Source organism: Quercus lobata, chromosome 3, assembly GCF_001633185.2.
Source record: "Quercus lobata isolate SW786 chromosome 3, ValleyOak3.0 Primary Assembly, whole genome shotgun sequence".
In the NCBI taxonomy this organism is placed as follows: domain Eukaryota; kingdom Viridiplantae; phylum Streptophyta; class Magnoliopsida; order Fagales; family Fagaceae; genus Quercus; species Quercus lobata.
In genome coordinates this window covers 32,130,828-32,149,332 of record NC_044906.1, presented here as the reverse complement: position 1 = coordinate 32,149,332, position 18,505 = coordinate 32,130,828, and the positions used below count along the sequence as shown (strand labels likewise).

At 34.0% G+C, this 18,505-nt stretch overlaps 1 protein-coding gene across 1 annotated transcript; it reads left to right on the top strand.

The window, feature by feature from the left end:
- The first annotated feature begins 5,773 nt into the window (after positions 1–5,773).
- LOC115981604 (protein EIN4-like) lies at positions 5,774–14,087 on the top strand. Its single transcript, XM_031103879.1, has 2 exons — positions 5,774–8,566; positions 13,301–14,087. Exons 1-2 carry the CDS (start codon positions 6,830–6,832, stop codon positions 13,817–13,819), a joined length of 2,256 nt encoding a protein of 751 aa, XP_030959739.1. The 5' UTR covers positions 5,774–6,829; the 3' UTR covers positions 13,820–14,087.
- The last annotated feature ends 4,418 nt before the right edge of the window (positions 14,088–18,505 follow it).

Here is an 18,505-nt window from a genome sequence, read left to right as displayed (position 1 = left end):
CAAGAATTGTGATTTCCTAATTTATTCAACTTTCACTTTATATATATATATATAAAAAAAGTGACAATTGATTAGAATTTATGACACCCACTTTAAAATGATTGTCTTTTATCATTAGAATAAGACACTAATTAGTTTTTTAGTATACATGAAATTCGAATTCATTTCACATTATTCAACAATAAGAAACTTAACAAATTTAAAATAATTGGAATTGACTTTTCAATTATGGGTTTGACCGTTGGTTTGCTAAACTCGATGATGACAAAGAGTAATGATGTTGACAGTAGGGTGGTGGAGCAAGGGTTTCTACCTTTGGTTTGTGTAATTTGATTGAAGGAGGGGCTGCCTTAGGTGAGGTATAAATTGTTTTATGCTTCCTAAGAGGCATAAAACAATTTGCGCCCTTGTGAAAGCTTTCTTTTTTTTGTTAACTTGCTAATCATTTTTGGTTTAATCAATATTTTCAATTGGGCCAAACACTCGAAAATGAAAAAGAATATTTTTGAGAAATACATTTTTATGCTAATACAAACGCAGCCTTAATGTGATCATTAATCCTTCCATATCATATTATGCCATGCACTCTCTAATAATGTTTTAAATTACGAAATATTTTCGGTATTAGTGCACCGTTTTGGAATTACGTGGTTTATATGAGAATAAAATTAATCAAATAAAGAATTTGAGCTTCAAAGTTATAAATAAATAAATAAATAAAAATCAAACACAGTTCGCCGGAATTAAAAAACAGAAAACCCTAATCCCTATTCTAAAATTGGATAACGCTATATAGCATATGCCGATTATAAAATATATCCTCTACTGGCAGGAATGTTGCCAATAACATGCATGCCATTTCCAATAACCCACATGAGAGGGTGTAATTATATATGTTAGCTAAAATAATGGATTATTTATTAAATTTGAAGTTTTCTCTTAAAATATGCTCCATCTGAATCCTATTCCTAGTCCCTATGATTTACATATTTCTAGGCTATTGCCTATAGTTAGGCACTGTCTCACATAAAATTGAAATTTGGGTTTGGGAAACTTTGAATAATCTTAGTTTTTTTTTTTTTTTTTTTGGCCAGAGATCAAATCCAATGTTGGGTGGATTAGTCAGTTTGTCAGAATAATTAAATAGTTCTACAACGCGTAACCACTCATCTCTTGGATTCGAAAATGATATGGACTGTGCTCAAGATTGGTTTGGAGCAACAAACAATTATGTTAAAAAAATTTTAATGTTAAATTTATTATAAAAATTTGTAAGTTGCTATGATAATAATTATTGTATCAATAGATTAATAAAATTGATAATAATTAAAACATTATTGTATTTTTTTTTTTTTTTTGACAAAACCTTTTAATTAGTTGATTTGACCAATCCAATCTGACCCATTTATATTATACACACAAACCATGAATAATTAAATATATGTCACATTGTCACTCCACAGAGTAACACCTATATGGATATCATCAGCACGTGCTCCACGTGGCCAGTGTAGCCCCGTTAACTTTCCCAAAGCAAAGCACCATAGCATTGCCCACCTTATTCATCATCTACTATTACTAACTGCCACACTTCCTAATTCAGCAAAAAAACAAAAAAATAAAAACCGCCACACTTCCTAACGGTCATTCCATAAGCAAATGTGTGTATTAAACACAAGGAGCAATGCCATAAACAATTTATTTTTCCCCCAATATGTTATAATTAAAAAAGAAATTGAGTTTTTCTTAACTTCAATTATAAATTATACTTTCTAACTTTGAAAAAGTTTTAATTTTTTTTTTAATTATTAAAAGTGACGCCATGGAAATATATATTTTAGAGAATAACCTTTTTATAAAATTGTGTTTTGAAAATATAATTTTATCTAAAATTGTATTGATGTAACAAGAGCTCACAAGACTAGTGTTTGCTTATAAATCGCATTTCCAAAACATGACTTTAATTAACCTTGAAAAATTGTGTCTTGGAAACACAATTACAATGCAAAACAATACACAATAAAATTTCATAGTTTTCACTTCACTCTTTTAAATTTTATTTTTCCAAAAACCCCAAGTTTCAATTCACTTCTTTAAATTTTATTTTATTTTCCTATTTAAGTTAACTTTAATGTACTTCCAATTTAGTCATTTCATCTCGTGTCTCGTTCCATCTAATCTCATTGTTACTACTTGTATTTTTCACTTCCTAAAAACACATTGTTTTAATAGATTTAATGTTGCGGATTGAATAGAAGGACTAGATTGAAAATGTATGAAAGTTAAAAATTAAAAAAATAAATGAAATTTTAAATATTGAACTAAAAATCTGTCAAAGTTAGAGCCTATAATTTGTAATTTCTTAATGAATATAAAGTGATTTTTCTTTGATTTTATTATTTGACTTATTTTTAAAAGTAAGGTTTACATGGAATTAGGGGTGTTCGCGGTGCAGTATGGTACGGTTTTGGGTCATTTTTAGCACCATACTTTGCGATGTGGTTTAACTAAAACTATAATAGTACCGTACCTTATTTTTGCAGTCACATGTATGGTGCGGTGCGGTTTAGAATTTAGCCAAAACCATAACCGCATTACACCTCATTTCTGCGGTCACATGTGCAGTGCGATATATAAAATACGATTTGAACGGTTTGAAGTTGATATATTTTTCAAATTTTGGGTTTTTCTTACCCAATCCAAAACTAATTTTTTATTTTATTTTGGGCCAAGTTTTAAACTATTGAGCTAGTTTTTCTTTATTTTGGGCTAACTTTTTTAGTCAACACTCACTAAGGTTATTAAACTTTTTTTTTTTTTGAAAACTAGGGTTATTAAACTATTAATGATATATTTAATATTAAAAATAAATAAATATATTAATATATAGAGAGAATGCAGTGCGGTGCGGTTTGTGCTGTTTTCTTATTAAAAACTGCAAATTGCATTGCACTATGCTGTGCGGTGCGCTGCAATGCACTGTTACTTGTTGTACAGTACAGTTATACTATTTTGTGGGCAATTTTGGTGTGGTTTTTGTGGTTTAATGAACACCCCTACATGAAATCATTTTAATGAACAAAGATTGAATTAAAAAGGAAATAGAAATTGACAAATGGACATACTGTATTGGTTGTTCCAAAATATATTTTCTTTAGAAAAGTCCAGAAATTTTAGGATATTCGAAAAGGATGAATTTAATTATTCAAGATAATTACTCTTATAACGACACTTCCCTCACATTTGGATCCAAAGGGCAGGATTTTTAATCTAGACCTATTCTGAAAGTGTCTTTTATTTATTTACTTTTGGGAGAAAGTATTGAAATAGTCTTAGTTTAAGATTTTGAAAACAAAAAAGTACAAATAATTTAAGTAAGTTGGATCCTAAACCTGACAATACAGAGTATAGACTAAAACAAATAAAGAGTGCTGCACTGTATTAAATATTCCATACGATTTTGATCATCTAAAGGTTTGTTTGAATACTGCTTATTAATGAAAATTGAAAACTGAAAATACTCTAACAAAATAATTTTTAAATGTATGAATAGTACTGTGGGACTCAATTTTAAAGAAAAATTTGTTGAAATTTGTACTTGTGGGTCCCATGAACAGTGCATGGGACCCACACAAAAAAAGGTAGATGCAGACGTTATATGTTTTCAGTGCAATCCAAACACATACTAATTATAAAAAGATTAAAAAAAAGACATAAAATAATACATAAGGCTCTTTTGGAAACAATAGGACATAATAAATAAAAATAAAAGTTCAAAAAGAATAAAGTAATTTTAATAAAATAATAAAGGCGTAAATACATTTTTAGTCCTTATATTTTGCATTTTTTTCATTTTGGTCCCTATATTTTCATTTCACTACTTTTAGTCCCTAAATCAATTAATGCGTTCTATTTTGGTTCTTACCGTTACTCACTTAACAGAAATTGCTGATATGGCAAACGAAGTTCACTGTTGGCACATTAAATGCTGACATGGCCAATAAAATAATATTAAAAATGTCACGTCAACATAAAATAATAATTAAAAAAAGACACATTACCATGATTTTAAAAAATTAATTTATCAATTTTAACAAAATGAAAAATGAAAAAAAAAAAAAACAAAATTAGAACCCAAAATACACATGAATTCAAAGCTAGTTTCATCTTAAACATGAACAAGAAAGAACACAAACCCAAAAAATTCAGTCACAATAGCACAAACCCAGAAAAAATAAATTTACCGACAAGAACATGATACTAACATAAACTTTTCTTGCATTTTCTTATACTTAGAACCAAACACAAATTACCAGCAAAAACATCCAACCAAACATCACCAAAACTAGCAAAAACATCCCCAATAACTCCACTGAAAAAAGGGAAAAAAAAAATTCTCAGTCCTTAAGATTTCCCCTCTCACGTCTCTACCTCTCCATAGAGAAACACTTAAATTTCCAGCAAAAAATACTCATGAAAAATCTATAGAAAAGCCACAAAAAAACCCATTGAAAAAACCAGAGAAAAATCCTAGACTAATCTCTAAAAATATCTTTGGAAACTCATCAAATAACCCAAAAAATAAAACATAAAGCCTAAACAAAATATTCCCAAAATTTCGCTACAAATCCAGCAACTATAAAACAGAAAGCATAGCCTAAATGAACAAGGGCTTGCTCGCCATGGTAGATCTTCCACCACAAGGTCCGATTTGCCACTGCCACCACAAGGTCCGAAGACATCGTTGGGAAGAGCGAAGGGCCGAGTTCACCGCCAATCTTAGCCCCTCTCTCTTTAAACCCAAATTCAAACCACTACTGACCTCAACCCCTCTCTCTCTACCCAAATCCAAACCACCACATCACAGCCTCTCTTTCTCTAAACCCAACCAAAAACTACAAGAAAGAAATGAGAGAAAGCAAAGAGGGAGAAAGCGGAGTTTGAGTGTTTGACCCGAGAGAGAGATAGGAAAATGAAAATGAGTTTGAGTTTTGTGTTTATTGATGATGTTGTGTTTGGTTGACAAGAAAATTTAAGAAAAATTGAGATAGTTACTACAATTTTTTTTTCTTAATCTTTAAAATTGAAAAGAAAAAAAGGTTCTTCATTTTTTTTAATTTAAATTAGAATCACAAAATTAAAATTTATTTGTTTTTAAAATTTTAAATTAAAATGCTGAAGTGGCATATTTTAAATACTAAATAATTTTTTAATATTATTTTATTGGTCACGTCAACATTTAATGTGTCAACAGTGGAATTCATTTGTTACATCAGTAATTTCTGTTAAGTGAGTAACAGTAAAGACTAAAATGAAACGCATTAATTGATTTAGGAACTAAAAGTGGTGAAATGAAAATGTAGAGACTAAGATGGAAAAGATGCAAAATGTAAGGACTAAAACGCCAATAATAAAATGAAACTTAACACACACACACACACACATATATATATATATATAAAATACAACTTTATTTTGGCTTTGTTTAGGATCCGCTTATTTTATTGAAATTGAAATTTTTTTGCTGAAAATACTATAAGTAAAGATAAAAGTTAACTGAAATAGTATAGTAAGATCTATAAACAGTATTAAAAAGTGTAATGAAGTCCATAAATAATATATTAAAAATAAGTTAAATAGTAAAATAAATTTATGATTTAATAGGTAAACGTACACGTAGCAGTATTATAATATTAGGGGGGTATTGGTTCTCACGAGGAAGACAAGGGAATCAATGAAAGAGAACGTCTAGGTTCTCTTCATGTAAACTCTCTGGGCCCCACTCCCACCTTCTTAAACCCTTTCTCTCTCTCTCTCTCTCTCTCTAAAACTAGCTTTTCAGACACGGCTTTCTCACTGTTTTTCTCTTATTCTACCTAGTATTTTCCTATTTTTCTTTCTTGTTTGTGTCTACATTCACAATATGTTTTATTCTTTGGAAGCTGTAAAGGTTGAAGAGAGAGAGAGAGAAAATAAAAGATTGGTTAGTTATAAGAATTGACAAACTCTATTGCTTCTTCTGTTTCTTCTTTTATTTATTCCTTATAATAGAAGCACATAGGGATATGTGATTTAAGAAGGATAGGATATAGTTGTGTTGGTTTTTTACTTTGTTTTCTTTGATATATAGTCCTCCATTTGCTTTGTACCTGGTTTTCTCTGTGAAGATTTTGCCACTGGGTTAAAGAAAGTGGTTGAGTTTGTCTAGTTTTTGAATTTGATTTGGTAATAAGTCAAAGTTTGAACTTTGAAGTTGGCTTTTGCCACAGGAGCTACAAGGTTAGTGCTTTTTTTAGATACCCTTTTTATTTGGAAACATTTTTGTTTCTGTTCTTTTTTTGTTTCTTTTTAGATATTTTTGATAGATTGAAGTTGGGTAGTTTTCAACTTTGATTCTTGATTGCTTGTTTGGTTATATGTGGTTCAACAGTAGGGAAAATGGAAATCTTTTTTATCATAAAACTCAAAAGGAAATATAAACTAGTAGTCTAGTATTAAAAATGTGAAAACACAAGTTCGTAGGGAAACTACAGGTTCCGCATAAGTGGTTGTGTTAGATCTTTGGATCTATTAGATAGGTATTTAACTTTTTTGACAAAACTAGCTTAGTAAAATTCAGATAATAAAATGTGGCAGTTGAGTTTCTGTGATATGGATTAGGTTGGTTTTTCATTGAGGAGTTCTACTTTGGGGAGGGAATCAGAATTCAGAATTGGAGCATACTTCAAGGGCTATAGTCGAATGTATGCTATTGCAGTTTTTGTGATTCGGGGTTTGGGATGTGAGTACTTTTAGAAAATTGGATTAAACAAGCAACCATTTGGGAGCAATGTTAAGAGCATTAGCTCTTGGATTGTTCATTTCTTATATGATTTTCTCCGTTGCTGCTGATGATAATTGTAACTGTGACGAAGAGGGCTTGTGGAGCATACAAAGCATTTTAGAGTGCCAAAGAGTGAGTGATTTCTTGATTGCAGTGGCATATTTCTCAATCCCAATTGAGCTTCTTTACTTTATTAGCTGCTCAAACTTTCCATTTAAATGGGTACTCCTACAGTTTATAGCATTTATAGTCCTCTGTGGATTGACCCATTTGCTCAATGGATGGACTTATTATGGCCAACAACCATTCCAGTTGATGCTTTCCCTTACCATTGCCAAATTTCTCACTGCCTTGGTTTCATGTGCAACTGCAATTACTCTTTTGACTCTGATTCCTCTTCTTCTTAAAGTAAAAGTAAGGGAGCTTTTTTTGAGGCAAAATGTGATAGAATTAGATCAAGAGGTTGGAATGATGAAGAAACAGAAGGAAGCGAGTTTGCACGTACGAATGCTAACCAGAGAAATCAGAAAGTCACTTGATAAGCATAATATACTTTACACAACACTGGTTGAACTTTCCAAGACTTTGGATTTGCAAAATTGTGCAGTTTGGATGCCAAATGAGAATAGAACAGAGATGAATCTGACCCATGAGTTGAAGACAAGTTCTTCACGGAATTACTGCAGTTCTATCCCAATCAATGACCTGGATGTGTTAGAGATAAGAGGGAGCAAGGGAGTGAGGATTCTAAGGCCTGAGTCAGCACTAGGTGCTGCAAGCAGTGGTGGTTCTTGTGAGTCAGGGGCCGTGGCAGCAATTCGGATGCCGATGCTTCGAGTTTCAAATTTCAAAGGGGGGACACCAGAATTGGTGGAAACCAGTTATGCAGTACTGGTGTTGGTTCTTCCAGCAGCAAACAATAGAGTTTGGAGTTACCATGAAATGGAGATAGTGGATGTGGTTGCTGATCAGGTGGCTGTGGCTCTCTCTCATGCCGCAGTTCTTGAAGAATCTCAGGTAATGAGAGAGCAACTGGGTGAAAAAAACCGTGCATTGCAACAAGCTAAGAAGAATGCATTGATGGCAAGCCAGGCAAGAAACTCCTTTCAAAAGGTGATGAGTCATGGAATGAGGAGGCCAATGCATACAGTCCTGGGCCTACTCTCAATGTTTCAAGAGGATAACATGAGCTTCGAACAGAGGATTATGGTTGATACAATGGTGAAAACCAGCAATGTTCTCTCAACTTTGATAAATGATGTGATGGAAATTTCAGCAAATGATAATGGAAGGTTCCCTTTAGAGATGAGGCCTTTTGGGCTACATTCCATGATCAAGGAAGCTTCTTGTCTTGCAAAGTGCTTGTGTGTATATAAAGGCTTGGGTTTTGAGATTAATGTTCAGAGTTCTTTGCCTAATCAGGTGATAGGTGACGAGAGAAGGGCTTTTCAAGTGATTTTGCATATGGTTGGGTATCTACTGAATGTCTATGATGGGCAGGGCACTGTCATCTTTCGGGTTTTTCGGGATATTGATATTGAGGACAAGGATGATAAAATGTTGGGAATGTGGAGACCAACCATGCCAGGGGAGCATATTTATATAAAGTTTGAAATTGAGATTAGTGAGAAAGGTTCTCAATCAGATGGATCAATCTCAGCATTAAATTATGCTGGTAGAAGGCACAACAGCAATGAAGTTAAGGAGGGCCTGAGCTTCAGCATGTGCAAAAAGCTCGTGCAGGTGGGTTCTCTTATTGTTTTGTCTATATTTTGTTTTATTTTTTTACTCTGCTTTATTGATTACTGCAATGCAAGTGATATCAACAAAACCAATTATAACTATTTCAATTCATTGCAATTTTTGTTTGGCACATAGAAAAATTGACCTATGATGGATCATTGTTGAATGCAATGAACCATTTCTTTCTGTGGGGGTTTCTTGTCATGTTCATATTTGATTGACAAACTTGTACTATCTCTAGTTCAGAATGTTGCATTTATTCCTCCAACCAATGTGGTAGCATGCTACATTTTCTAATTTTCTCTATTTCATGCCAATGATCCTTGGAGCAAATGGCATCTCATCAAAACCAAACACAACCAACCCACCCCACCCCACCCCCTGGTTCAAAAAAAAGTTAGGATTGAGGATGACATAGGTTCAATCCCATAAGAGTGCATGGGTTGTATACTGAACTATTTTTTTATAAAAAATTTCTACTTCCATTAAGCTTTACAGGGGTCTTTCCCCCTATAGGTGTTTTTCTTGGGACGTCTTTTACCCCTATAGGTTTGAGTCTGGGATTGTGCACTTTTGTATGAAGTTTAGAGTAGTTCTTACTCTTCTATTCAAAACCCAAAGCGTATTGTTGGCCGTCAGATGGCCAAGATGTAAATTTACATTTTTTTCATTGGGATTGCTTTTGTAATCCAGTACCCTGTTGTCCTTGTCATGCCTTGTGAATATATACGTAGGAAACATGTTGTTCTTTCAGTGGGATTTCTTTTGTAATCCAGTACCCTCTTGTCCCTGTTGTGCCTAGTGAATATTTACGTAGGAAACATGGTGTTCTTTCTAAGATATGATAGGGATGATTATCTCAATTTCAAGAATGTCCGTAATGGAGAAAGTTGATTCTCCAATGCTACGACTACTCACATGCATTACTATGTTCCAACCTCCATTTTGTTTTTTAGTTATGGAGGTTCTTAGTGGTATTCCATCAAGAACTATGGAAGATAGGCAATCATCCGGTTTTCAGGTGGGAGCTAATAATAATAATAATAATAGTGTGATGATGGTCTCCTGCTCGCTTTTTGCTATAAAGACCAGTCCTTTTCAATTGAGATATATTCCCTGAGTTTTTCTTTTACTTCGAAGCTATATTAGGTAGGAACATTAATTAAGAGTAAGTTGGTACCCATGGGGGAGGTTGATGTTGTGGAGGAAGTGGATGTGTTGGGGGCTATTTATCCATAACTTATCTAAGATTTTTAGAGGGCCATCTTTTGAGGCTCACATGCTGTGTAACTCTATTATTAAGAGAATGGAAAGGACATTGGCAAGTTGGAAGAAATATGCTTGTAAAATGAGAAAAGCCAGGTAAGAGTACTTTATATAATCTTCCTATCTACTTCCTTTCCCTTTTACCATTCCTATTTATACAGCTAAAACATTGGAGAAGCTAAAAATATTACGAATGGTTGGGACTGGTTTTCTGGTTTTAATAAGGGTGAGGACATTAGGAGGATCCATTTTTGGCATTATGTATGGTGTGGTGAGGTTGCCTTAAAAGACCTTTTCATGATCTGTGTTCCATGTTGAGGATAAGAATGCTATGGTAGATTATTCCTTGGTCATTTTGGAGGAAGGAGTAGTTCAAGCTTGGAATTTAAGAATTGTGTGTGCTTTTCAAGATTGGGAATTAGAATTGGCGGATTCCTTCCTTGAATTGTTTTATTCCAATCTCCCATCATACAGAGCGGCTGCTGATAAGAGGTTTTGGAGGTTAAATTGAGACAATGATTTTAATGGTTAGCTATTTTGGGTTTAATGCTATTTTTTTATTTCCCTTGGAAGAGTATTTGGGGTGCTAAGGTACCACGGAAGGTTGTGGCCTAATTTTTTATTGGACATCTGCCTTAGGAAAGATTTTGATGGAAGATAATCATATTAAAAGGAGCATTATTATAGCAGATTGGTGTTGCATGTGTTGATTTAGTGGTGAGACAATTGATCACTTGAGCACTAGCATTGAAAAATGCTATCCTATACTATTATACCATCCCAAAAAACCACTTTATTACTTATACCATCCCATTTTACAATACCTCTCACATCGTAAAACTCTATTCTTATTAAAATATTATTATTTAATCTTTTTTTATTATTTCTTTTTAACCAATTTTTTTTTCAGTTCTACTTTCCTAGGCTTTCCAACCGTTTTTTTTTTTTTTTCCTCAGCCTCCCTCAACCTCCCTCAACCTCTAGCACCAGCTCCTCTCACAGAACCACACAGACCCATCAACAGAGCCACACACAAACCATCAAACTAGAGCCAACAACGGCCACCCGCCAACAACGGCCACCAAACCCCGGACCCAACCACCACCCACAACCCCTTTAAGCACCGGTCATAGCCAGAAAAAAAAAAAAAAAAAAAAAAAAAAAAAAAAAAAAAAAAAAAAAAAAAAAAAAAACAGAGAAAACACAGTGACCCACACACAGCCACACACAAACCATCAAACTAAAGCCAACAACGGCCACCAAACCCCAGACCCAACCACCACCCACAACCCCTTTAAGCACCAGTCATAGCCAGAAAAAAAAAAAAAAAAAAAAAAAAAAAAAAAAAAATACAGAGAACCAACAGTGACCCACACACAAACCATCAAACCAAAGCCAACAACGGCCACCACACCCACCACCGATCCGAATCCACACCGCCGATTTGAAACCCAGCCTATTCGAAACCCACCGGAGCAAACCCATTCAAAAAAATCATCACCGGAGCTACCAATGATCCACCCACTGATCAACAAATCTACTGTTTCAAACCGATCCACCCACCGATCAACCCAACCGATCCACCCACCAAACCCAGCTCGACGATCAACAACACCCACCACACCCACGCCGTCGCCCACGAGCCAAGCACCGGACCCACAACCCAACCACGACCCAAACACCGGACCCACAACCCAACCACAACCCAAACACCGGACCCAACAGAGAAGGAAGAGAGAAGAAAGAGAGAGCAGAGGTTGCGTTTGGGTCGGGTCCGTAGAGAGGAAAGAGCAGAGATGGAGAAAAGAGAAGAGATGGAAGAGAGAGAAAATAATTCTGGGCTGTGAGGAAAAAACGGACTGAATAAAATATATATATATATTTTTTTTAGCATTGTGCTACAGTACAATTCTAAACTTAGAATTGTACTGTAGCACTATTGCAAAAATTTTTGCAATAGTATGGTTTAGCATTGTTTGATATAGGTGGTTTTGTCCTCTAAAATGTCAAAAATGCCTTAAATATGCCTTTAGCATTTTTCAATGCTAGTGCTCTAAATATGACTGTTAAAATGCTCTGCCCCCTAGGCAAAATTGTCAGGGAAATTTGAATAGAGGTAATGGCTCTCCTAATTAAGTTGACCCTAGGGACTTTAGGGATGCCAATGAAAGAGTGGTAGGCAGTATCAGGGTCAAAGCACCTACTTTTGACGGTTGCCTAGATCCAAAAGCCTTCATTGATTGGTTATGAGAATGGACAGTGCTAGGCTTGTAAGAAAAATATACCATTGTGCCTAAACTATGAGTTGGAATACGTGAACCATGTGTAGTCGTCTTAATACAGCATGTTCGAAAGTCAGGTATAATACTTATCACTGAGAAGGAAGATTTCCCACAATTTGATGAAGAGAAAGTTCAACAAGAGAGCAAAGAATTAGGGGTTTATATATTGTGAAAAATGCGTTTGATGCATCTGCTACTCAACCCTTGTTGATTTTATCCACTTGTTGATTTTATTATTCTAGACAAATTTAATGAAATGGTGGAACAAAAATGTTCTTTGTTCTTAGTGTCACCAAAGGTGATTCAAGAGTTGGTGCAACTATCAAGTGTAAGAGTTCTTATCCTTAGACACTTCAAAAGTTGAGGTTGAGTTTTCTTTAACAAGGGAGAATGATGTAGGGAGTACAGAAACAGTTTTGTCTTATTTAAGTTTAGGAGTCAGTTGTAGTTTTATTATTAGTCTATTGGATTTTATTTCAGGTCTCATTATTAGTTTATTAGTATTTTATTTAATTTCCTAGATTAAGGTTATATTTATAATTCAATAATTTTGTTTTGCCCAAGACAATTAGGATTAAGGCTTAATTGTAATAGTCTATATAAGAAAGCTATTGTACTCTTTTGGAGAAAAGTTGATGAATAAAATTGTAATCGTAAATTTCCTAGTGGCTTAGTGTTGACTCCCTCCAACCCTAACTGTTGATTCTTAGATTATGTTTGGTTCTTATTCCAAACAAGCCTAGGTATTGATTCCTAAGTTTATTTTATTTAATTTGTGCTGCATCACTTATACATTTTCACTTGTTAAAACTATGATTGAACAATTTATAGAGGCAACGTCCTATTGGCAAAGCCAATGACTTACCTGATCTGTGTGATGTGCATGTTACATGGGTCCAGGGTTTAACCAGGTAAAAAGATATGATGCTCTGTACAGTCTACGAGGTTCCCTGTCTTTAAAAAAAAAGAAAAAAAAAGAAAAAGAAAACTATGATGGAATATCATTGCCTTTCCTCTTTTTTTTTTTTTTTTTTTTTTTTTAAATTTTATTTTATTTTTTTATTTTTATGTAACTGTGATGCATTAGCGTTTGCGTTGCTTTGGACAAAAGATTATAATATTTGTAACTTTAATGTTAAGACTAGTTTTATTAACTTCTGAATTTTCTATGGAAAAATATCTGCAGATGATGCAAGGTAATATATGGATATCTACGAACTTGTTGGGTTTTGCACAAAGCATGACACTTGTTCTTAGGTTCCAAACCCGACCATCTTTTGGAAGAGCCATATTTGCTCATGGAAGTTCTTCAGAGCCAAATTCCAACTCGCAGTTTAAAGGCCTTAAGGTCATACTAGCTGATGATGATGATTTAAACAGGACTGTGACAAAGAAACTGCTTGAGAAGCTAGGCTGTCATGTTACTGCAGTTTCGTCTGGGTTTGAATGCCTGAGTGCCCTTAGTGCTGCTGAAAATTCTTTCCAAATTGTTCTTTTGGATCTTCATATGCCTGAGATGGATGGGTTCGAAGTAGCATTAAGAATCCGAAAATTACGCAGCCAGAATTGGCCATTAATTATAGCCCTAACAGCAAGTGCTGAGGAACATGTGTTAGAGAGATGCCTACAGATTGGAATAAGTGGAGTTATTCGAAAACCTGTCCTCTTGCAAGGAATGGCAGATGAGCTTCGAAGAGTCCTGTAACATGCTGGTGAGGGGTTGTGATGTAGTGTGAAAATTTTCTAGCCCCTAGATTTTTTCAAATATTTTTTGTGGTCTTTGAAATACCACTTGGAGAAGTCAAATTTAGTAGTACTCTTGATATCGTACAAATTGTAGCTGTTATTTCTTGCTAACCATTTCCATGATTGAGTTATATCACTGGAACTTGGTAGAATGAATAGCCTTACTTGATGTTAGAACAAGGATAATTTACAGGTCCATCTGATAGTGAAAGCAACTTTAATCATAACTCACAGAACTGAATCCTATTAGACTAACTGAAAGTTTTTGATCTATTAGCCATGTTTTGGAAATGTCTCTCTTTATTTTACAATAATATGTCTGAGCACTGTTCTTCTTGCACCTTCCTTTTTCTTTTAAATAAAAATAAATAAATAAAAACCGAGCAGCAGGATTGTGCACAATTCAATTCCATAAGCGACTATGTTTTGGGGCCCGAGAGATGAATGGAAGACAGCTTTCATGACACATCATGGTTTATTTGAATGGCTTGTTATTCTATATGGTTTGACAAATGCACCTAGCACTTTCATGAGAGATGACACAAATGTTGCAACCACTATTAGGGGTTTGTGTTGTGGTGTATTTTGATGATATTTTGGTGTATAGCCACTGTTTGGAGGGTCAATTGGTGCATTTATAGCTTGTGCTCGATATTTTGAAGAGTGAAAAGTTTTACGTTAGCATGAAAAAGTGTAGATTTGGGATGGATCAAGTGGTGTTCATGGGGTATGTTGTCTTCCAAAGGAGTGTTCATGGATAAAAATAGGGTTAAGGCAATTATTGATTGACCTACACCTTCTAGAGTGCATAAGGTGAGGAGTTTCCATGGTCTTGCTACATTCTATAGAAGGTTTATTAGCAATTCCAGCACTGTTACAGCTCTTCTCATCGATTTTCTCATGCAAAAGTCCTTTGTTTGGACTGATGAAGCCCAAGAAAGCTTCCAACTATTGAAGAGGAAGTCAACCGAAGCCCGTATTCTTGCCTTGCCCAATTTTGACAAGATATAATTGTAATGCATCAGGAGTGGGAATTGGTTGTGTCTTTAACCAAGAAAGACAACCCATAGCATTCTTTAGTGAGAAATTAAATAAATCAAACTTAGATATTCTACCTATGACAAGGAATTCTATGCTATTTTTCAAGCCATCAAGTATTCAAGTTACTATTTGGCCTACAAAGAGTTTATTCTGCATACTGATCTTGAGGCTTTGAAATATCTCAATAGCCAATCTAATGTGAACAAGAGGCATGTAAAGTGTGTAAGCTTTTTGCAGTAATTCACTTTCTCATTAAAACATTGGTCTGGTATTCTTAACAAAGTGGCTGATGGGTTAAGTAGAAGGACTTATTTCTTGGTGGAAATGCAAGCTAAGGTCCCTGATTTAAAGTTTTCAAGGAGAATTACCAAGATGACCCACATTTTGGTAATCTATGCCAACAATTGCAGCAGAGATAGCAACTTGCCAAATCTAACTTTTGGTTGAAGGATGGATTTCTTTTCAAAGAGCTGAAATTATGTGTGCCTAAATGTTTTCTAAGAGAGCTGATGATTGTTGAACAACATAATTTGGGGCATTTTGGCAAATCAAAGACCCTAGAATCCCTTAAACAAGACTACTTTTGGCTGGGAATGACTAAAGATGTAAAGTGGCATGTTTAAAGGTGCCAAGTTTGTCAAAAAAGAAAGGGTACAACCACTAATGCAGGTATATATTTGTCTTTTCCAGTGCCTAATAAACCATGAGAATGTATTTGTATGAATTTTGTTTTTTGGCCTTCCACCTACACACCAAAAGAGTGATTCAATCATGGTGGTAGTGCATTGTTTCTCCATGATGGCTCACTTTATCCCATGCAAGAAGACTTCGGATGCTTTTAATGTGGCTGTTTTATTTTTCAAAGAAGTCTACAAGCTTCGTGGTGTATTCCTCTTAATTATTTCAGATAAAGACGCTAAATTTCTTGCTCATTTTTGGTGAACTCTATGGTAGAAGATAGGTGCTAAATTGAGCTCCAGCATTTCTTTCCACCCTCAAATGAATGGTCAAACCAAAGTTGTCAACCGGGGTCTTGGAAATCTCTTGAGATGCTTGATTGGTGAAAATCAAAGGAATTGGGAAAGTATCCTTCTCTTAGCTAAATTTGCTTACAGCTCTTCTCTTAATTGGACTATTAACACATCTTCTTTTGAAGTTGTGAATGGGAATAAACTTTTAAGTATCTTAGATTTAGCACCCTTGCCACTTTCTAAAAAGAAGAATGTAAGAGCAACAAAAATGACAGATTTTATTCAATCTGTCCATGCACAAGTCAAGGAGAGAATTGAACATTCCAATGCAAACTACAAGATTGCTATTGATATTCGTTGAAGGAGACTAATTTTCAGGGAAGGAGACCTTGAATGGGTGATTGTGACTAAGGAAAGGTGTCCTCATGGCTCCTATTCCAAGTTGTGAGCAAGGAAAGTAGGTACATGCAAAGTGTTGACTAAAATCAATGACAATGCCTACACAATCTAACTACCCCCTCATTTAAACATTTTTAATGCCTTCAATGTGAAGCACTTGAAGCCTTATTTTCTGGCTAAAACTTGAGGGAAAGTTTCCTTTATGGAGGGGAGTATGAAGTAGCCACCCTCTACCCTTAGGCTAGCCAACCAACCCCCCTCTACTCTTAGACTGACAACCAACCACTGTCTACAAGCCAGCTACTTTTTCTAACCTCTTAGGGCAGCTAGCCAGCCCCTTATTTTGACTTCTTAGATTTGCCATATATTCTCATTAATTTCAATTTTGACTTATGTTGTGGTAGCCTGTTTAGATGTAACAATTAGCTAGCTTATTTCCTTGTAGTTAAAGATTATAAATAAGCTTGTAATGTAAAAGTAGAATCAGTTTTTTGATGTAAACTTAACTTAGTTTTAGACCTGGACAGAAACTCTGTTTCTCCAGTTATTTCCTTTGTAATTCCAACTTTGATTCTTAATTTTAAGGTCATTCTAGTTCAAGTTCTCAGTTATTTGATCTTGATTTCCATCAATTTGCCAAGAGCCTATGGCTCAATTGACATCTTTTAGTTTTTCTAACGGAGATGTCTAAGACTTTAGGGTTCATATCCTCTATTTCCATTGTTGTAATTATTGAATTAAAGAGAAATTATGATGTATATTGCCTTGGAATTTGTGGTAGGAGATATAATGATTTGATTTGCCATTTCTTAACCTTAGATTCTTCTATATGACTTCATCTATTGTTTATAAGTACATAATTTCTTCTATATGTTGCAATAATAAGAAGCCCTAGATACTTTCAGCAAAAAAAGAAAAAAGAAGAAGCTCTTGACACTTTAATTGATGGTGCAATGATACCTTTGTGTTAATCTCAGGGCTGTTTCTTCCTCTGCTTCGAGTGAGGATCTTAGATTTAGACTCTCCTTGATAGAAGAGGAGTATAGAAGCTTGGATAATAACAAATTCATTTTGTGTAGTTCATATTGATATTATCTTACCCTTATTCTAATTTTTTAGTTTGATTGAATTTGGTATTTTGAAAATTAGTTTTGATAAGTGATAACTTTAGAAATTTGGAATATAATTTAAGCATATCTTATGAATTGTAATAATTTGTTGAAAAAAAAAACATTTAAATAATTGATCAAAGCCTAAATTTTATGAATCATAAAATATGTATGCACAATCATTGGGTCCAACCCAACCCAACCCAACCTGACCCATGTGGATTGGGTTGAGTCGTTTTCTACATACAAGGTTGGGTTGGGTTAGAAAAACCTAATATAACCCAACTCATAGACACCTCAACCAACTGTTTTTTTTTTTTGCCTTCAAATGGTATCATTCCTTGTAAATTAATGACACAATTGCACCATTATTGTCTATCTCATCACCCACAACTTGTTCAAACAATTTACATACATTTGCAATTGCAAAAGTTAATGTTGCTATTAGTGTGGACACCAACAAATGAGAATCTTTTGTTTTCCTATAATAGTCTTCAATGTCATCTGATCCAACCTCATCCATTTTAAATTTTGATTATTTTTTAAGAAAAGTAAAAAAGAAAAATGTTGTAAGTTGTGATTGGTATAATATAAGGTGGAATTGTGATCCAATAATATATATATATATATATATATAAAGCCAAAGCTCGGAGAAAATTAAATTAGAATCTAAATGAATTTTAATTGGAGTCCAATTGTGCACCATGTGTCCCATTTAATTTTTAATTTTTGTGCAAAGTGAATTATTGAGTGTAAAAATCGAAAAGTTCAAATTTAATTAGATTCTAAATTGGATTTCAATTGGACTATCTATTTTTTTTAATTTTTATGGCAAGAGAATTATTGGATGCGAAAACCGAAGAGTCTAATTCCAATTAAATTCTAAATTATATATAATTTCAATTAAAAAAATGTGTAAGCTAATACCATATATAATTTCAACATCTTCTTTTAAAAAAAATATTTGAACGGTATAATTGTGATTGTTTTTAATTTTACCCGTACATATGCATGAGGTTATACACTAATAATAATAAAGGTGGAAAAAAAAATGAGGCAAAGGATTTATGGTCTGTTTGGTTGGGGATGGAAAAGTGAAAATATAGAAAATGAAGAGGAAATGGA